At 49.4% G+C, this 21,268-nt stretch overlaps 3 protein-coding genes across 4 annotated transcripts in view; 2 read left to right on the forward strand and 1 right to left on the reverse strand.

The window, feature by feature from the left end:
* Positions 1–3,333, forward strand: part of ippk (inositol 1,3,4,5,6-pentakisphosphate 2-kinase) — a 49,284-nt gene extending 45,951 nt beyond the window's left edge. Inside the window, exons 11-14 of the mRNA XM_055869942.1 lie at positions 346–481; positions 2,334–2,436; positions 2,666–2,745; positions 2,972–3,333. Coding sequence (XP_055725917.1) covers positions 346–481; positions 2,334–2,436; positions 2,666–2,745; positions 2,972–3,212 — 560 coding nt within the window. The 3' untranslated portion in view covers positions 3,213–3,333. The remainder of the gene's footprint in view (positions 1–345; positions 482–2,333; positions 2,437–2,665; positions 2,746–2,971) is intronic.
* A 4,342-nt stretch (positions 3,334–7,675) lies between these two features.
* Positions 7,676–21,268, reverse strand: part of cenpp (centromere protein P) — a 156,730-nt gene continuing 143,137 nt past the window's right edge. For both annotated transcript variants that reach the window (XM_055869947.1, XM_055869948.1), the window contains 3 exons: positions 9,004–9,083; positions 8,797–8,888; positions 7,676–8,619 (listed from right to left, as the gene is read on the reverse strand). In XM_055869947.1, the coding sequence (XP_055725922.1) occupies positions 8,501–8,619; positions 8,797–8,888; positions 9,004–9,083 (291 nt within the window). In that variant the 3' untranslated portion in view covers positions 7,676–8,500. The remainder of the gene's footprint in view (positions 8,620–8,796; positions 8,889–9,003; positions 9,084–21,268) is intronic.
* The window catches only part of ecm2 (extracellular matrix protein 2, female organ and adipocyte specific), a 30,887-nt gene continuing 25,606 nt past the window's right edge, over positions 15,988–21,268 (forward strand). Inside the window, exon 1 of the mRNA XM_055869944.1 lies at positions 15,988–16,262. The gene's annotated coding sequence lies outside the window, so the exon portion shown is untranslated. The remainder of the gene's footprint in view (positions 16,263–21,268) is intronic.

Raw genomic sequence — 21,268 nt, forward strand, 5'->3', positions numbered from 1 at the left:
AGTGGCCTTTTATTGTCCCCAGCACAAGGTGTACCTTTGTAATGATCATGCTTCTTGATATGCCACACCTGTGTCAGGTGGCTGAATTATCTTGGCAAAGGAGAAATGCTCACTAACAGGGATGTAAACAAATTTGAGAGAAATAAGCTTTTTGTGCGTATGGAACATTTCAGGGATATTTTTATTTTAGTAAATGAAACATGGAACCAACACTTTATATGTTACATTTTATATTTTTTGTTCAGTGTAGTTTGATGTTTTCATAAGAATAACTAAAACCAACAAACAAACCTTAAAGAATGTACATTTTATATATTTATATATTTGTATTTTTTTTTCTTCCAGCTAACCACTGCCTACCAAAAGATTGTGTCCTGGACAAAATCCTGGGGACTCAGATGCTGGATAGTTTAGACATTGAGGGGTTAAACCCCCTGTTTAAACGAGTGGAGCAGCATCTACAGGACTTTCCTAAAGAGAGGTGAGAACCACACTACTGTTATTCAGTGGTTTCAGTTCTGAATAACTAATGTCAACACATTTGGCGTGTAATTTCCTAGGTATATCACTAGATGGCGTGTAATATCCTAGGTATACCACTAGATGGCGTGTAATCACCTAGGTATACCACCAGATGGCGTGTAATTACCTAGGTATACCACTAGATGGCGTGTAATTACCTAGGTATACCACTAGATGGCGTGTAATTACCTAGGTATACCACTAGATGGCGTGTAATAACCTAGGTATACCACCAGATGGCGTGTAATAACCTAGGTATACCACCAGATGGCGTGTAATAACCTAGGTATACCACTAGATGGCGTGTAATTACCTAGGTATACCACCAGATGGCGTGTAATTACCTAGGTATACCACCAGATGGCGTGTAATTACCTAGGTATACCACTAGATGGCGTGTAATTACCTAGGTATACCACTAGATGGCGTGTAATTACCTAGGTATACCACCAGATGGCGTGTAATTACCTAGGTATACCACCAGATGGCGTGTAATTACCTAGGTATACCACTAGATGGCGTGTAATTACCTAGGTATACCACTAGATGGCGTGTAATTACCTAGGTATACCACCAGATGGCGTGTAATTACCTAGGTATACCACCAGATGGCGTGTAATTACCTAGGTATACCACTAGATGGCGTGTAATTACCTAGGTATACCACTAGATGGCGTGTAATTACCTAGGTATACCACTAGATGGCGTGTAATCACCTAGGTATACCACTAGATGGCGTGTAATTACCTAGGTATACCACTAGAATGTAATTGTATGCTGTAGAGTTAAGATTTCCCTTCACTGGAACTAAGGAGCCTATCCCAAACCATGAAAAACAGCCCCAGACCATGATTATGTGTTGTATGTGCCGAACTGCTTTGCTTTATCTTGGCCAGGTCACAATTGTAAATGAGAACGTGTTCTCAATTTGCCTACCTGGTTAAATAAAGGTGAAATAAAAAAATTACTCCTCCACCAAACTTTACAGTTGGCACTATGCATTGGGGCAGGTAGCGTTGTCCTGGCATCCACCAAACCCAGATTCGTCTGTTGGACTGCCAGATGGTGAAGCGTGATTAATCACTCCAGAGAACTAATTTACACTAATCCAAAGTCCAATAGCGGCGAGCGTTACACCACTCCAGCCGACGCTTGGCATTGCGCATGGTGTTAGCCTTGTGTGCGGCTGCTCGGCCATGGAAACCCATTTCATGAAGCTCCCGACGAACAGTTATTGTGCTGACGTTGCTTCCAGAGGCAGTTTGGAACTCAGTAGTGAGTGTTGCAACCAAGGACTGACGATTTTTACGCGCCACACGCTTCAGCACTCGGCGGTCCCGTTCTGTGAGCTTGTGTGGCCTGCCACTTCGCGGCTGAGCCGTTGTTGCTCCGAGACGTTTCCACTTCACAATAACAGCACTTACAGTTGACCTGGGCAGTTGACCGGGTGCAGCTCTAGCAGGGCAGAAATTTGACATCCTATGACGGTGCCACGTTGACTGTCACTGAGCTCCTCAGTAAGGCTGTTCTACTGCCAATGTTTGTCTATGGAGATTGCATACGCCTGTCAGCTGAAATAGCCGAATCCACTAATTTGAAGGGGTGTCCATGTCAGACCATGAGACATCAAAAAAAAAAACGTGTCTTCTCACAAACGTCTGTAGCATCCGAATGGTTCCCCCCCCCCCCCGTTTGGTTTCTTTTCAGTTTGGATATAAATGCCGGCTGTACGTCTAAAGTTACATATATCTTAAAACATTTTGGGGACTAATGAAAGAAATACCAAAAGAGTAGTTTTTCTTTTCCTGTAGAAGTAGCCTTCAGATAGACGGTCCGTACAGCCAGAGCTTCCTGGAGAAGATCCAGACGTGTCCAACTGAAGACGACGGCTCAGTCGAGTACGCGGTCGGGAAGGTGAGAATCCTCTTTCTTACCACGCGACTCTGGAAAACCTACAGTATTGAAGTGGATGGTAAAAAACAAAAAACGGCATTATTTACACAAGGCCTCATAAATATACATTCTATTGCTTAGTGCTTGTTGTTTCGCATTTTGAAATGGATGTAGTTTTGTCTAATAAAGTGGATTTTAAATATATATATTTTTTAAAGCTTATTTGTCTAATATGGCTGCTTCTCATCAGGTCCACCAGTACAGAGTTGCCATGACAGCCAAGGACTGCTCTATCATGATCACCATAGCAACCTGTGGGGAGGAGGACGGGTGAGGACCTAGTTAAATTCTATCTAGTTGTCCTTTTCTTACCTACCGTGTGCCTCTTTAGGGCTACAGTCCACTCCTTGTACTGTTAGCACAAACAGACTGGTTCCCAGGGTAACCAGTCACTACTATATACTGCCAATGTGGAGCAGACCCTCATTCTTCTCCCCCTGTGTACTGCCAACGTGGACCAGACCCTCATTCTTCTCCCCCTGTGTACTGCCTACAGGTTGGACCAGAGCCTGGAGATCCAGCCTTCGAAGCCTCGCTTCACCTACTCCGTGTCCATCCTAGACCTGGACCCTAAACCCTACGAGAGCATTCCTCACCAGAGCAGACTGGACTCCAAGATAGTCAACCACTACCTGAGAAGCACCCTGCCCAACAACCAGGAACTAGCCAATCAGAGTGTCTTCCTGGGCTGGGACAGAGAAGGAGAGGACTGTACTCTGGTGTTCCATCCTGTTTAACCACTCCCTCTGCTGTCTGGCCTCCCGCTTGGTGTTATCAACACACTCCCTCCCCTGTACCCTAACCCCTCCCTCCCCTGTACCCTAACCCCTCCCTCCCCTGTACCCTAACCCCTCCCTCCCCTGTACCCTAACCCCTCCCTCCCCTGTACCCTAACCCCTTCCTCCCCTAACCCCTCCCTCCCCTGTACCCTAACCCCTCCCTCTCCTGTACCCTAACCCCTCCCTCTCCCCGTACCCTAACCCCTCCCTCCCCTGTACCCTAACCCCTCCCTAACCCCTCCCTCCCCTGTACCCTAACCCCTGTACCCTAACCCCTCCCTCCCCCGTACCCTAACCCCTGTACCCTAACCCCTCCCTAACCCCTCCCTCCCCTGTACCCTAACCCCTCCCTCCCCCGTACCCTAACCCCTGTACCCTAACCCCTCCATTCCCTGTACCCTAACCCCTCCCTCCCCTAACCCCTCCCTCCCCTGTACCCTAACCCCTCCCTCCCCTGTACCCTAACCCCTCCCTTCCCCTGTACCCTAACCCCTCCCTCCCCTAACCCCTCCCTCCCCCGTACCCTAACCCCTCCCTCCCCTGTACCCTAACCCCTCCCTTCCCCTGTACCCTAACCCCTCCCTCCCCTAACCCCTCCCTTCCCCTGTACCCTAACCCCTCCCTCCCCCGTACCCTAACCCCTGTACCCTAACCCCTCCCTCCCCTAACCCCTCCCTCCCCTAACCCCTCCCTCCCCTGTACCCTAACCCCTCCCTCCCCTGTACCCTAACCCCTCCCTCCCCTGTACCCTAACCCCTCCCTAACCCCTCCCTTCCCCGTACCCTAACCCCTCCCTCCCCTAACCCCTCCCTCCCCTAACCCCTCCCTCCCCTAACCCCTCCCTCCCCTAACCCCTCCCTCCCCCGTACCCTAACCCCTCCCTCCCCTGTACCTTAACCCCTCCCTCCCCTAACCCCTCCCTTCCCCTGTACCCTAACCCCTCCCTCCCCTAACCCCTCCCTCCCCCTAACCCCTCCCTTCCCCTGTACCCTAACCCCTCCCTCCCCCGTACCCTAACCCCTGTACCCTAACCCCTCCCTCCCCTAACCCCTCCCTCCCCTGTACCCTAACCCCTCCCCCCCCTAACCCCTCCCTTCCCCTGTACCCTAACCCCTCCCTCCCCTAACCCCTCCCTTCCCCTGTACCCTAACCCCTCCCTCCCCTGTACCCTAACCCCTGTACCCTAACCCCTGTACCCTAACCCCTCCCTTCCCCGTACCCTAACCCCTCCCTCCCCTAACCCCCTCCCTTCCCCTGTACCCTAACCCCTAGACCCTAACCCCTGTACCCTAACCCCTGTACCCTAACCCCTCCCTTCCCCCGTACCCTAACCCCTGTACCCTAACCCCTCCCTCCCCTAACCCCTCCCTCCCCCGTACCCTAACCCCAGACTGAACGCTGCTGTGGAACTGATAGAGCAAAGATTGAATGAACTGAACTGGGAAACATCCTTTAAAACTAAAGATTTGCCATATTATATAACCTGAGTTTAGGAAACGGTGGGCTGGGATGAAGAAGGGTGTTTTGGAGGCATTGATTATGGTTGTGTACCAAATGGCACCTTATTCCCTAGGGGCCTTGGTCAAAGGTAGTGCACTATGTAGGGAGCAGGGTGCCATTTGGGAAGCAGACTATGGTGGCACATATGACCCCGGGGTCTTCTGAAGCTCATACCAGGAAGTGACATCTCATGGTGCGAGGCTCTGAGAGACCAGGGATACATCAAGTCTTTCCTTGGATCCCCTGATTCCTAGGCTACTCTCGCCCAGCCTCCATCTCGTCTCGCCCAGCCTCCATCTCGTCTCGCCCAGCCTCCATCTCGTCTCGCCCAGCCTCCATCTCGTCTCGCCCAGCCTCCATCTCGTCTCGCCCAGCCTCCATCTCGTCTCGCCCAGCCTCCATCTCGTCTCGCCCAGCCTCCATCTCGTCTCGCCCAGCCTCCATCTCGTCTCGCCCAGCCTCCATCTCGTCTCGCCCAGCCTCCATCTCGTCTCGCCCAGCCTCCATCTCAACACATCAGAGGGAAGGGAGGACGAGAGCATTTCAGTAGATCTAACTTCCTTGGAACCTCTTCCCCAATGCTCTCCTCCTCATGGCCCTCTGAAAACGTTGAGAAGGAAGCAGGACAATGAGGAAAGACTTCATGCACCCCAGAGGTACAACGGAGCCCGTTGGGACTAAAGTGTTGACGCTACGCAGCGCTAACAGAACCAGCGCTGGTCGTGTTTTCATTCACATGCTAAAAGGTGCTTGTGGTGTGTTTTTAGCACATTGCCCAGCTTTTCAGAAGTGATGTGTGTGTGTGTGATACTACCCCTACTACTAGTATCTAAAGGGTGTCTCCTCCAGTGAGGGGGGGTAGTATCTAAAGGGTGTCGCCTCCAGAGAGGGGGGGGGGGGGTAGTATCTAAAGGGTGTCTCCTCCAGAGAGGGGGGGTAGTATCTAAAGGGTGTCTCCTCCAGTGAGAGGGGGGGGGGGGTGGGGGTAGTATCTAAAGGGTGACTCCTCCAGGGGGGGGGTAGTATCTAAAGGGTGTCTCCTCCAGTGAGAGGGGGGGGGGGGGGTAGTATCTAAAGGGTGACTCCTCCAGGGGGGGGTAGTATCTAAAGGGTGTCTCCTCCAGTGAGAGGGGGGGGGGGGTAGTAGTAGTATCTAAAGGGTGTCTCCTCCAGAGAGGGGGGGGGGGTGGGGGTAGTATCTAAAGGGTGTCTCCTCCAGTGAGAGGGGGGGGGGTAGTATCTAAAGGGTGTCTCCTCCAGTGAGAGGGGGGGGGGGTAGTATCTAAAGGGTGTCTCCTCCAGTGAGGGGGGGTAGTATCTAAAGGGTGTCTCCTCCAGTGAGAGGGGGGGGGGGTAGTAGTAGTATCTAAAGGGTGTCTCCTCCAGTGAGAGGGGGGGGGGGGGGTAGTATCTAAAGGGTGTCTCATCCAGTGAGAGGGGGGGGGTGTAGTATCTAAAGGGTGTCTCCTCCAGTGAGAGGGGGGGGGGGGTAGTATCTAAAGGGTGTCTCATCCAGTGAGAGGGGGGGGGGTGTAGTATCTAAAGGGTGTCTCCTCCAGTGAGAGGGGGGGGGTAGTATCTAAAGGGTGTCTCCTCCAGAGAGGGGGGGGTAGTATCTAAAGGGTGTCTCCTCCAGTGAGAGGGGGGGGGGGGGGGGGTAGTATCTAAAGGGTGTCTCCTCCAGTGAGGGGGGGTAGTATCTAAAGGGTGTCTCCTCCAGTGAGAGGGGGGGGGGTAGTAGTAGTATCTAAAGGGTGTCTCCTCCAGTGAGAGGGGGGGGGGGGGGTAGTATCTAAAGGGTGTCTCATCCAGTGAGAGGGGGGGGGGTGTAGTATCTAAAGGGTGTCTCCTCCAGTGAGAGGGGGGGGGGGTAGTATCTAAAGGGTGTCTCATCCAGTGAGAGGGGGGGGGGTGTAGTATCTAAAGGGTGTCTCCTCCAGTGAGAGGGGGGGGTAGTATCTAAAGGGTGTCTCCTCCAGAGAGGGGGGGGTAGTATCTAAAGGGTGTCTCCTCCAGTGAGAGGGGGGGGGGGGGGGGGTAGTATCTAAAGGGTGTCTCCTCCAGTGAGGGGGGGGGGGTAGTATCTAAAGGGTGTCTCCTCCAGTGAGAGGGGGGGGGTAGTATCTAAAGGGTGTCTCCTCCAGTGAGGGGGGGGGGGGGGGGTAGTATCTAAAGGGTGACTCCTCCAGTGAGAGGGGGGGGGGGGTAGTATCTAAAGGGTGTCTCATCCAGTGAGAGGGGGGGGGGGGTAGTATCTAAAGGGTGTCTCCTCCAGAGAGAGGGGCCTAAACCTAAAATGTCTGACTTGAATATCTGTCGTGTTGGGACTTGCCCGGAGAAATGAAGATGCTTTTATAAGGTTTCAGAGAGAAATACTTGCCCTGTTACATGAAATGGGTCTTCCACTTAATCAAGTTGTGCTTTTCAAACCTCTCATCAGGGTTGACTGGGGTGTGCAAGCTCTGCAATATATCAAACACATGGAACGGCAGGGGGGGGTCCCTGAGGAGAGGTTGAACCCCCCCCCCCCTGCTGTAGGAGCAGACGGTGGGCATATCTCCCAGGGTTTGTGTCTCAAATGGCACTCTATTCCCTATCTAGTGCACTATTTTTCACCAGGATCCATAGGCCACAGGGTGCAGACCCAGTAACATAGAGAAGCAAACCACTGATCTGAATAACAATTTATGACTGGATTAACCAACACGGATTTATCGCAAATGGCGCCCTATATAGCGCACTACTTTTGACTAGAGCCCTATATAGTGCACTACTTTTGACTAGAGCCCTATATAGCGCACTACTTTTGACTAGAGCCCTATATAGCGCACTACTTTTGACTAGAGCCCCCCCCCCCAGCGTCATCTGAGGTAGGCCGTCATTGTAAAATAAGAATTTGTTCTTAACTGACTTACCTGGTTAAATGAAATAGGACTCTGATGAAAAGTAGAGGCTTTTTATGTAGGGAACACTTTAAAACTAAATCACACGCACTGAGAGACCTAAGAGAGAACACTGTGAGACCAAAGCGATAACACTTGTGTGTACAGTATAAAAAAAATGACATTGCTATTTAGCATTTTGTATTTAAATTCTTTTTATTTTTCTAGATCTTCAACTAATGCTATATTGACATGTATACATACAGATGGCATTAACAGATATTTATAAATGTTTGAGAGTAAAGAATTGTTTATATTTAATAAACTGATGACAGAGAATGTGGGTTCTGGGGGATTCTTGACCAAGTCTCCAGACAATTTTTTTTTTAGTTTTGAGAGAAATATTCTTTAAAGTCAAAGAAACGACATGTTTTGGTTTGATTCAAGGGCATTTCCAAACAGAAATGGAAGAGACATATTGAAAATATATATTTGTTTTAACAATTCCAATAACCAATATGTAATATTTTAAGCTCAAATAATGCAACAATCAGTATTTTCAAACTATACAAATTAAGTGACCCTTTCAGACATGGATTGTCCTGACTTTTATAGCAAGGCTGTGTGTATCAGGGTACAAAGCAGCAATGGAAAATAAGCAGTTGTTATTGGACAAGTATTGAATGTTTTCTTCTGTTCGGTGTCTACTGAACACAACCCAGGGCCATGTTCAGATAGAAATATAGAACAAACATATCTCTGACAGGTAGAGTAAGGGACTCATTTCTTTCTACTCTGAACATTGCAGATAGAAATGGCATGAATAATGTTTTGCCAACGGAATGTGACCCAGTTACAGGCGTGTTAAACGGCCACGGACTGTATTACAGTGTCAATAGAAGCCTCCGCTCCGAGGATCCTCAGAAGACTCTGGAAGGAGTCGGGGGCATTCTCGATCACCTTCCTGCTGTCCATCTCGAGCACTGAAAAACAAAAACAATCTTTATAGTTGTGATATCAGGTGCTTGCTAGAAATATGTTGTAGTAATACCGGTTGGTCTCATTATGATTTGAAAAGCACAGTTGTTTGATTTCACTTTCTGATCCGTTCGAAAAGGTAAGAGATTATTGTGACGGGAGTTATTTCAACATTGTCTCACCCTTCTCAGGCATCTTGGTAAGGAGGTCTATCTTGGGTGTGACATCCCCCTCATTGGTCACCTCAATGCTCCAGTAGACAGTCAGAGCACACCTGGATCCAATCACAACTCTGTTAGCGCCACTGTGGATCTCTCGTATCAGCCAATCAAAGACGTTACAGAGTGGCTACCGTTATCTTGAGCTATAGATAAAGAGTGACAGATTACCCGGCTAGTTTAGGTGACTTGATCTGCATGGTCTCGGCCCTGCAGCCTCCGGGTAAACTGACCACACGTGGATACTTCTCCTGGAAGAGAGAGAGAGAGAAACCGTTTGAGATCAATGTTCAAATACTAATTAAGTTCCATCTCATTCGGTAAGGAGGTCCATCCTCAGGCTGTGATGGTAAATGTTAAGATTTCAGATGTTCCATATCGTCAAGGTCAGATACCAGACCGTATAATTGAGCAACACGACATCTCAGGGGCTTGTGGTATATGGTGAATATACTACGGTTAAAGGCTGTTCTAATGAACGACGCAATGCAGAGTGCAGCCCTTAGCCGTGGTATATTCACCATATACCACAAGCCCCTGAGGTGCCTTATTGCTATTAAAAACTGATTACTAACGTATTTACACCTGTAAACAAGTCTATTAAACTGATTAGCATCATAATTACACCAGTAAACAAGTCTATTATAAACTGATTAGCATCATAATTACACCAGTAAACAAGTCTATTAAACTGATTACTAACGTAATTACACCAGTAAACAAGTCTATTATAAACTGATTAGCATCATAATTACACCAGTAAACAAGTCTATTAAACTGATTAGCATCATAATTACACCAGTAAACAAGTCTATTAAACTGATTAGCATCATAATTACACCAGTAAACAAGTCTATTAAACTGATTAGCATCATAATTACACCAGTAAACAAGTCTATTAAACTGATTAGCATCATAATTACACCAGTAAACAAGTCTATTAAACTGATTAGCTTCATAATTACACCAGTAAACAAGTCTATTAAACTGATTAGCATCATAATTACACCAGTAAACAAGTCTATTAAACTGATTAGCTTCATAATTACACCAGTAAACAAGTCTATTAAACTGATTAGCTTCATAATTACACCAGTAAACAAGTCTATTAAACTGATTAGCATCATAATTACACCAGTAAACAAGTCTATTAAACTGATTAGCATCATAATTACACCAGTAAACAAGTCTATTAAACTGATTAGCATCATAATTACACCAGTAAACAAGTCTATTATAAACTGATGCCCTCGTGATTAGAGCAGTAAAAATACATGTTATGTCATACCCGTGGTATACTGTCTGATATACCACGGCTGTCAGCCAATCAGAATTCAGGGCTCGAACCACCCAGTTTATAATGTCTGATATACCAACTGCTTTCAGCCAATCAGCATCCAGAAGTGAATAAACTCCAGGTGATCTGTTATGGACTGATCTGTGTAAACATAACTGGTACCGTAGAATCGGGAAGGAATAGGATGTGTGGAATAATGAGCAACAGTAGTTCCGGCTTTTCATCAATGGTTATTTGGACAAACTACGATTTGCATGTGTTCTTTTCTTGGGGAAGGAGAGGGCACAGTCGGCTCAGTAATTTGCAAAGAGAAAGGCTGGAGCTCCTCGTAGTAGTAGAGTAGCAGCAGTAGTAGTAGTAGTAGAGTAGTAGTAGAGTAGCAGCAGTAGTAGTAGTAGTAGTAGCAGTACTGGTAGTAGCAGTAGTAGCAGCAGTAAAAGTAGTAGCAGCAGTAATAGTAGTAGCAGAAGTAGTAGTAGCTGTAGTAGCAGTAGTAGTAGTAGTAGCTGTAGCAGTAGTAGTAGTAGTAGTAGTAGTAGCTGCAGTAGTAGTAGTAGCTGTAGTAGTAATAGTTGTAGTAGTAGCTGTAGTAGTAGTAGTAGTAGTAGAGTAGCAGCAGTAATAGTTGTAGTAGTAGTAGTAGTAGTAGTAGTAGCTGTAGTAGTAGTAGTAGCAGTAGTAGTAGTAGCTGTAGTAGTAGTAGTAGAGTAGCAGCAGTACTAGTAGTAGTAGTAGTAGCAGCTGTAGTAGTAGCAGTAGCAATAGTAGTAGTAGTAGCAATAGTAGCAGAAGTAGTAGTAGCTGTAGCAGATGCAGTATTAGTAGTAGCAGCAGTAGTAGTAACATTGCAGAAGCCAGTCTAAGCTCACACACACACACAGTGTCGATGCAACGTAGCCACTAACACACCTCTAGCATCTGAGTACCCAACCCTTCCATAGCACTGCTTAGCTCTATGCTCCAGTCACTGAGTGCCCAACCCTAACCTTCCATAGCACCGGTTAGCTCTATGCTCCAGTCACTGAGTACCCAACCCTGGCCTTCCATAGCATTGGTTAGCTCTATGCTCCAGTCACTGAGTACCCAACCCTGGCCTTCCATAGCACTGGTTAGCTCTATGTTCCAGTCACTGAGTACCCAACCCTGGCCTTCCATAGCACTGGTTAGCTCTATGCTCCAGTCACTGAGTACCCAACCCTGGCCTTCCATAGCACTGGTTAGCTCTATGCTCCAGTCACTGAGTACCCAACCCTGGCCTTCCATAGCACTGGTTAGCTCTATGCTCCAGTCACTGAGTACCCTAGCCTTCCATTGCACCGGTTAGCTCTATGCTCCAGTCACTGAGTACCCAACCCTGGCCTTCCAACGCACCGGTTAGCTCTATGCTCCAGTCACTGAGTACCCAACCCTAGCCTTCCATAGCACCGGTTAGCTCTATGCTCCAGTCACTGAGTACCCAACCCTTCCATAGCACCGGTTAGCTCTATGCTCCAGTCACTGAGTACCCAACCCTAGCCTTCCATAGCACCGGTTAGCTCTATGCTCCAGTCACTGAGTACCCAACCCTTCCATAGCACCGGTTAGCTCTATGCTCCAGTCACTGAGTACCCAACCCTGGCCTTCCATAGCACTGGTTAGCTCTATGCTCCAGTCACTGAGTACCCAACCCTGGCCTTCCATAGCACTGGTTAGCTCTATGCTCCAGTCACTGAGTACCCTAGCCTTCCATTGCACCGGTTAGCTCTATGCTCCAGTCACTGAGTACCCAACCCTGGCCTTCCAACGCACCGGTTAGCTCTATGCTCCAGTCACTGAGTACCCAACCCTAGCCTTCCATAGCACCGGTTAGCTCTATGCTCCAGTCACTGAGTACCCAACCCTTCCATAGCACCGGTTAGCTCTATGCTCCAGTCACTGAGTACCCAACCCTAGCCTTCCATAGCACCGGTTAGCTCTATGCTCCAGTCACTGAGTACCCAACCCTTCCATAGCACCGGTTAGCTCTATGCTCCAGTCACTGAGTACCCAACCCTAGCCTTCCATAGCACTGGTTAGCTCTATGCTCCAGTCACTGAGTACCCAACCCTTCCATAGCACCGGTTAGCTCTATGCTCCAGTCACTGAGTACCCAACCCTAGCCTTCCATAGCACTGGTTAGCTCTATGCTCCAGTCACTGAGTACCCAACCCTAGCCTTCCATAGCACCGGTTAGCTCTATGCTCCAGTCACTGAGTACCCAACCCTGGCCTTCCATAGCACCGGTTAGCTCTGAGTACCCTAGCCTTCCATAGCACCGGTTAGCTCTGAGTACCCTAGCCTTCCATAGCACCGGTTAGCTCTGAGTACCCTAGCCTTCCATAGCACCGGTTAGCTCTGAGTACCCTAGCCTTCCATAGCACCGGTTAGCTCTGAGTACCCTAGCCTTCCATAGCACCGGTTAGCTCTGAGTACCCTAGCCTTCCATAGCACCGGTTAGCTCTGAGTACCCTAGCCTTCATTAGCACCGGTTAGCTCTGAGTACCCTAGCCTTCCATAGCACCGGTTAGCTCTGAGTACCCTAGCCTTCCATAGCACCGGTTAGCTCTATGCTCCAGTCATTCTGTTACGTTTCTGTTCTCCACTGTTCTGAAGATCCTCGGTAGAAATGAATCACATGGCAAAATCACCTGAAACATACACACTCAGTGGACAGTTTATTAGGTACAACAATATAGTACCGGGTTGGACACCCCTTTGCCAATAATTTGTTCTTAACTGACTAGCCTAGTTAAATAACAGTTAAAAAAATGCCTGAATTATTCTACAAGGTGTTGGAAACGTTCCACAGGGATGTTGGTCATGATGACATCACACAGTTGCTGCAGATGGTGGTACATTCATGCTGCCAACAGCCCGTTCCATCTCATCCCATTATGCTCTATACGGTAGAGATCTGGGGGACTGACCAGGTCTGGGGGACTGACCAGGTCTGGGGGACTGACCAGGTCTGGGGACTGACCAGGTCTGGGGGGAGGACTGACCAGGTCTGGGGACTGACCAGGTCTGGGGGGAGGACTGACCAGGTCTGGGGGGAGGACTGACCAGGTCTGGGGGGGGGACTGACCAGGTCTGGGGGGGGGACTGACCAGGTCTGGGGGGGGGACTGACCAGGTCTGGGGGGGGGACTGACCAGGTCTGGGGGGGACTGACCAGGTCTGGAGGACTGACCAGGTCTGGGGGGGGGGGGACTGACCAAGTCTGGGGGGGGGACTGACCAGGTCTAGGGGGGGGACTGACCAGGTCTGGGGGGGGACTGACTAGGTCTGGGGGGGACTGACCAGGTCTGGGGGGGGACTGACCAGGTCTGGGGGGGACTGACCAGGTCAGGGCTCAAAAGGTGTTTGATGGGGGTTGAGGTCAGGGCTCTGTGCAGGCCAGTGAAGTTCTTCCACATCGATCTCACCATTTCTGTATGGACCTCGCTTTGTGCACGTGGGCATTGTCATGCTGGAACAGGAAAGGGCCTTCCCCAAACTGTTGCCACAAAGTTGGAAGCACAGAATTGTCTAGAATGTCATTGTACGCTGTAGCGTTAAGATTTCCCTTCACTGGAACTAAGGGGCCTGCGCCATGAAAAACAGCCCCAGACCATTATTCCTCCTCCACCAAACTTTACAGTTGGCACTATGCATTGGGGCAGGTAGCGTTCCCCTGGCATCCTCCAAACCCAGATTCATCTGTCGGACTGCCAGATGGTGAAGCGTGATTAATCACTCCAGAGAACGCGTTTCCACTGCTTCAGAGTCCAATGGTGGCGAGCTTTACACCACTCCAGCCGACGCTTGGCATTGCTCATGGTGATCTTAGGCTTGTGTGAGGCTGCTCGACCATGGAAACCCATTTCATGAAGCTCCCGACGAACAGTTCTTGTGCTGACGTTGCTTCCAGAGGCAGTTTGGAACTCAGTAGTGAGTGTTGCAACCGAGGACAGAGGATTTTTATGCTCTTCAGCTCTCGGCGGTCCCGTTCTGTGAGCTTGTGTTGCCTATCACTTCGCGGCTGAGCCGTTGTTGCTCCCAGACATTTCCACTTCACAATCACAGCTCTAGCAGGTGCAAATATTTAGCAAACTGACTTGGCATCCTATGACGAGGCCACATTGAAAGTCACTGAGCGCTTCAGTAAGGGGCCATTTTACTGACAATGTTTGTCTATGGAGATCGCATGACTGTGTGCTTGATTTTATACACCCGTCAGCAACGGTTGAGGCTGAAATAGCCAAATCCATTGCTTTGAAGGGGTGTCCACATACTTTTGTATATATACACCAGATATTTGGATGTTTTCCGCCAACTCTGCCAGAAGATGACATCTCTCCTGGCAGAAAGACAAACCTCCAATACATTACTAGTCCACGGTATCCTCCCACTAGGGATGAGAGGAAAAGGGGCTGGACATCACTCTCATTGGGTAACAAATATCTTCCTACCACTAAACTAGCCACTAAAACTGCAGAAAACATGCCTGGGTCCCAGACCAGGACAGAGTAGACTGTCTTTCCCATCTCTCCATGACACATCAGCCACTAAGGATGTTGAACCCTGCGTCTGAAAGGGCACCACATTCCCTATATAGTGCACTACTTTTCATCAGGGCCCTATTCCCTATATAGTGCACTACTTTACATCAGGGCCCTATTCCCTATATAGTGCACTACTTTTCATCAGGGCCCTATTCCCTATATAGTGCACTACTTTACATCAGTGCCCTATTCCCTATATAGTGCACTACTTTTCATCAGGGCCCTATTCCCTATATAGTGCACTACTTTTCATCAGGGCCCTATATAGGGAATAAGGTGCCATTTGGGGGAACCCCCCCCCCCCCCCAAGACGTGTACATTTCTGTCCTATATTCTGGTGACAGGTGGCGGTGCAATCTGCAGACTGGTTAGAGGCGGTGCAGACTGGTTAGAGGCGGTGCAGACTGGTTAGTGGCGGTGCAGTCTGCAGACTGGTTAGTGGCGGTGCAGTCTGCAGACTGGTTAGTGGCGGTGCAGTCTGGTTAGAGGCGGTTCAGTCTGCAGACTGGTTAGAGGCGGTGCAGTCTGCAGACTGGTTAGAGGCGGTGCAGACTGCAGACTGGTTAGAGGCGGTGCAGTCTGTAGACTGGTTAGTGGCGGTGCAGTCTGCAGACTGGTTAGAGGCGGTGCAGTCTGCAGACTGGTTAGTGGCGGTGCAGTCTGCAGACTGGTTAGTGGCGGTGCAGTCTGCAGAATGATTAGAGGCGGTGCAGACTGGTTAGAGACGGTGCAGACTGCAGACTGGTTAGTGGCGGTGCAGTCTGCAGACTGGTTAGTGGCGGTGCAGTCTGCAGACTGGTTAGAGACGGTGCAGACTGGTTAGTGGCGGTGCAGTCTGCAGACTGGTTAGAGACGGTGCAGACTGGATAGAGGCGGTGCAGTCTGCAGACTGGTTAGTGGCGGTGCAGTCTGCAGACTGGTTAGTGGCGGTGCAGTCTGGTTAGAGGCGGTTCAGTCTGCAGACTGGTTAGAGGCGGTGCAGTCTGCAGACTGGTTAGTGGCGGTGCAGTCTGCAGTCTGGTTAGAGGCGGTGCAGTCTGCAGACTGGATAGTGGCGGTGCAGTCTGCAGTCTGGTTAGAGGCGGTGCAGTCTGCAGACTGGTTAGTGGCAGTGCAGTCTGCGGACTTGTTAGAGGCGGTGCAGTCTGCAGACTGGTTAGTGGCGGTGCAGTCTGCAGACTGGATAATGACAAGCTATAGGGGTAAAGCTACACCTCTGTTGCAGAGTAGTGTACCAAACACCACCACTGTGTCAGCTCGCCTAGTAATTACAAGAGAAAATGACCTCTCTCAACACTGTCTTCGTGTATTTTCTAGTCTTTTAAGTGACCTGCTCTCTCTCTGATGCTACAGCTTTACAGACTTCTAAAACATGTCTTCTGTTAGGCAAGGCTTGGCATCCCCGGGCTTCTGTGAGCGGAGCATAACAGGCTTCCTCTCTGTCTGTTTAAAACATTTATCTCCTCGGCAGCTCAGAGCCTGCAGAGAGGAGAGGACACTGTCCGACAGCTGGTTTGGAAGAGGGAGGAAATAACTTGGCGTTGCAACAGACAGACATTCTGCAACACGTTGGTAATGTATACTGAGTTGTCTCACTACTTGTTCCGCTTTAACTATAGCTAGTCATTAAGTTCAATGTGTTCTGTGTTTGAGTAGGTCAGTGAGGGAGGTGTTCTGTGTTTGAGTAGGTCAGCGAGGGAGGTGCTCTGTGTTTGAGTAGGTCAGTGAGGGAGGTGTTCTGTGTTTGAGTAGGTCAGTGAGGGAGGTGTTCTGTGTTTGAGTAGGTCAGCGAGGGAGGTGCTCTGTGTTTGAGTAGGTCAGTGAGGGAGGTGTTCTGTGTTTGAGTAGGTCAGCGAGGGAGGTGCTCTGTGTTTGAGTAGGTCAGTGAGGGAGGTGTTCTGTGTTTGAGTAGGTCAGTGAGGGAGGTGTTCTGTGTTTGAGTACCTCAGTGAGGGAGGTGTTCTGTGTTTGAGTAGGTCAGTGAGGGAGGTGTTCTGTGTTTGAGTAGGTCAGTGAGGGAGGTGTTCTGTGTTTGAGTAGGTCAGTGAGGGAGGTGTTCTGTGTTTGAGTAGGTCAGTGAGGGAGGTGTTCTGTGTTTGAGTAGGTCAGTGAGGGAGGTGTTCTGTGTTTGAGTAGGTCAGTGAGGGAGGTGTTCTGTGTTTGAGTAGGTCAGCGAGGGAGGTGTTCTGTGTTTGAGTAGGTCAGTGAGGGAGGTGTTCTGTGTTTGAGTAGGTCAGTGAGGGAGGTGTTCTGTGTTTGAGTACCTCAGTGAGGGAGGTGTTCTGTGTTTGAGCACCTCAGTGAGGGAGGTGTTCTGTGTTTGAGCACCTCAGTGAGGGAGGTGTTCTGTGTTTGGGGGGGTGAAGGGCGGGGGGGTAGACTGATGATTCCTGGACTGCATTCATGTCCAGTCAGAGTATCAACTTTTTCCTGCCATGTTAGTAAAACAGGTTTGAAAGTGTTCCCTTGTTGTTTATTTTTGTTAGAAGCTAATCGTTCATCTGGGATCTTCATTTCCTCTACCCCCTTTCTATATCAACAAATGCATTCCTAGTCCTAACTGTCAGCATTAAATCCTATCCAACTGTTCAGTAAGACGTGAAAACACCCCACTATTAAAAGCTTTGGTTAAGATGGTTACCTGACAGCTTGGAAAGAGACTGAAAACTCCACAGCCAAACTGTGGCGACATCATTATTAGTATAAAAATGGTTTCATTCAGTCTCATCCTCTCCTGTAGATTATTTTTAGTTCAGTAAACTCCCTCCCTCTTCCCCCCCACCCTTTCCCTCCCCCCCCACCCTTTCCCTCCCTCCCCACCCTTTCCCTCCCTCCCTCCCTCCCTCCTTCCTCTCTCTGTCCCTCCCTCTTCTCTTCTGTTTGTATAGAGTTTCTCCATGTGAGCCTAGTCATCCAGAGGGTCACGTTAATCACAATGTTTTCCACTCTTTTCTTTCCCCTTCTCTCTTCCCCCCCCTCCTTCTCTCCCTTTCCCCTCCCCTCTCCTCTCCCTTCTCTTTCTCTCCTCTCCTTCTCCTCTCCCCTCCCTTCTCCTCCCTTCTCTCTCCCCTCCCCTTCTCCTCTCCCCTTCTCTCTCCCCTCTCCTTCTCCTCTCCTCTCCTCTCCCCTCTCCTTCTCCTCTCCCCTCTCCTTCTCCTCCCCTCTCCTTCTCCTCCCCTCTCCTTCTCCCCTCTCATTCTCTCTCCCCTCTCATTCTCTCTCCCCTCTCCTTTTCTTCTCCTCTGAGTGGAAGGAGGGTTTAATGCTTCAGTTCCAGGGCCGGTTTATGACTGACTGCTGAGGCTGCTTCCCAAATGGCACCCTATCCCCTTATTCCCTTTATAGTGCACTATATTCCCTTTATAGTGCACTATATTCCCTTTATAGTGCAACCTATTCCCTTCACAAGCATTTTGCTACACCCACAGTAACATCTGTGTATGTGAGCAATACAATTTGACTTGATTTATAGTGCACCCTAAGGCCAGTACTACATAGAGCCACGACTATATGGAACCTCGAGCCGTGACTACATGGAACCTAGAGCCGTGACCACATGGAACCTAGAGCCACGACTACATGGAACCTAGAGCCACGACTACATGGAACCTAGAGCAATGACTACATGGAACCTAGAGCCATGACTACATGGAACCTAGAGCCGTGACTACATGGAACCTAGAGCCACGACTACATGGAACCTAGAGCCACGACTACATGGAACCTAGAGCCACGACTACATGGAACCTAGAGCCACGACTACATGGAACCTAGAGCCACGACTACATGGAACCTAGAGCCACGACCACATGGAACCTAGAGCCACGACCACATGGAACCTAGAGCAATGACCACATGGAACCTAGAGCCGTGACCACATGGAACCTAGAGCCGTGACTACATGGAACCTAGAGCCGCGACCACATGGAACCTAGAGCCGCGACTACATGGAACCTGGAGCCGCGACTACATGGAACCTAGAGCCACGACCACATGGAACCTAGAGCCGTGACTACATGGAACCTAGAGCCGTGACTACATGGAACCTAGAGCCGTGACTACATGGAACCTAGAGCCACGACTACATGGAACCTAGAGCCACGACTACATGGAATCTAGAGCCGCGACCAAATGGAACCTAGAGCCATGACTACATGGAACCTAGAGCCGCGACTACATGGAACCTAGAGCCGTGACCACATGGAACCTAGAGCAATGACTACATGGAACCTAGAGCCACGACTACATGGAACCTAGAGCCGCGACCACATGGAACCTAGAGCCGCGACTACATGGAACCTGGAGCCGTGACTACATGGAACCTAGAGCCACGACCACATGGAACCTAGAGCCACGACCACATGGAACCTAGAGCCGTGACTACATGGAACCTAGAGCCGTGACTACATGGAACCTAGAGCCACGACTACATGGAACCTAGAGCCACGACTACATGGAATCTAGAGCCACGACTACATGGAATCTAGAGCCGCGACCAAATGGAACCTAGAGCCATGACTACATGGAACCTAGAGCCGCGACTACATGGAACCTAGAGCCGTGACCACATGGAACCTAGAGCCGTGACATGGAACCTAGAGCCACGACTACATGGAACCTAGAGCCGTGACCACATGGAACCTAGAGCCGCGACCACATGGAACCTAGAGCCACGACTACATGGAACCTAGAGCCACGACTACATGGAACCTAGAGCCGTGACCACATGGAACCTAGAGCCGTGACTACATGGAACCTAGAGCCGTGACTACATGGAACCTAGAGCCACGACCACATGGAACCTAGAGCCACGACTACATGGAACCTAGAGCCACGACTACATGGAACCTAGAGCCGCGACTACATGGAACCTAGAGCCGCGACTACATGGAACCTAGAGCCGCGACCACATGGAACCTAGAGCCGTGACCACATGGAACCTAGAGCCGTGACCACATGGAACCTAGAGCCATGACCACATGGAACCTAGAGCCATGACCACATGGAACCTAGAGCCACGACCACATGGAACCTAGAGCCACGACTACATGGAACCTAGAGCCATGACTACATGGAACCTAGAGCCACGACTACATGGAACCTAGAGCCGTGACTACATGGAACCTAGAGCCGTGACTACATGGAACCTAGAGCCACGACCACATGGAATCTAGAGCCGCGACCACATGGAACCTAGAGCCGCGACCAAATGGAACCTAGAGCCGCGACTACATGGAACCTAGAGCCGCGACCACATGGAACCTAGAGCCGCGACCACATGGAACCTAGAGCCATGACTACATGGAACCTAGAGCCATGACTACATGGAACCTAGAGCCGCGACCACATGGAACATTATTCAAGTAACGCAGGCAGATAAGTAGGTATTTAAAAAACTGAAAATTACATCTTACAGAACAACATCGACTGTGAACACAAACACACACGCGCAATATTGTAGTAATGTGTTGGGAATTGTTATGTTTTAACTCTATGTAAACCCCAGGAAGAGTAGCTGCTGCCTTGGCAGGAACTAATGGGGATCCATAATAAACCCCAGGAAGAGTAGCTGCTGCCTTGGCAGGAACTAATGGGGATCCATAATAAACCCCAGGAAGAGTAGCTGCTGCCTTGGCAGGAACTAATGGAGATCAATAATAAACCCCAGGAAGAGTAGCTGCTGCCTTGGCAGGAACTAATGGGGATCCATAATAAACCCCAGGAAGAGTAGCTGCTGCCTTGGCAGGAACTAATGGGGATCCATAATAAACCCCAGGAAGAGTAGCTGCTGCCTTGGCAGGAACTAATGGAGATCAATAATAAACCCCAGGAAGAGTAGCTGCTGCCTTGGCAGGAACTAATGGGGATCCATAATAAACCCCAGGAAGAGTAACTGCTGCCTTGGCAGGAACTAATGGGGATCCATAATAAACCCCAGGAAGAGTAGCTGCTGCCTTGGCAGGAACTAATGGGGATCCATAATAAACTCCAGGAAGAGTAGCTGCTGCCTTGGCAGGAACTAATGGAGATCAATAATAAATACAAAATATAAAAATATAAATAGTGCCCTGGTCAAAAGTAGTGCACTAGTACAGACATGCTCTCTCTCTCTGTCTGTTGGGATAAAAGTGACTGGCTGCCTGAGGCTCAGTACAGACATTCTCTCTCTGTCTCTCTGTCTCTCTCTCTCTCGGGATAAGAGTGAAGACATCCTTCTGCATGTTCACACACATACACACACCACCAATCTGCAGGATGGTCCTAGACCTAGAAGACGGTTGAGGACAGAGTTGAGATATTACAGAATCTGTTTACAATATAAACTAGTTTCCTACATGTAGTCTGGAGGAAATGAAGACCAATCCTTAACAAGTCTGATTCTCCTCTGCCTAAAGACCAATCCTAAACAAGTCTGATTCTCCTGTATAACAGCTGTTGTCTAGGTGACAGGATGGATGTAGATCCTGTATTAACAGCTGTTGTCTAGGTGACAGGATGGATGTAGATCCTGTATTAACAGCTGTTGTCTAGGTGACAGGATGGATGTAGATCCTGTATTAACAGCTGTTGTCTAGGTG

The sequence above is a fragment of the Salvelinus fontinalis genome, chromosome 18 (assembly GCF_029448725.1).
Source record: "Salvelinus fontinalis isolate EN_2023a chromosome 18, ASM2944872v1, whole genome shotgun sequence".
Classification (NCBI taxonomy): domain Eukaryota; kingdom Metazoa; phylum Chordata; class Actinopteri; order Salmoniformes; family Salmonidae; genus Salvelinus; species Salvelinus fontinalis.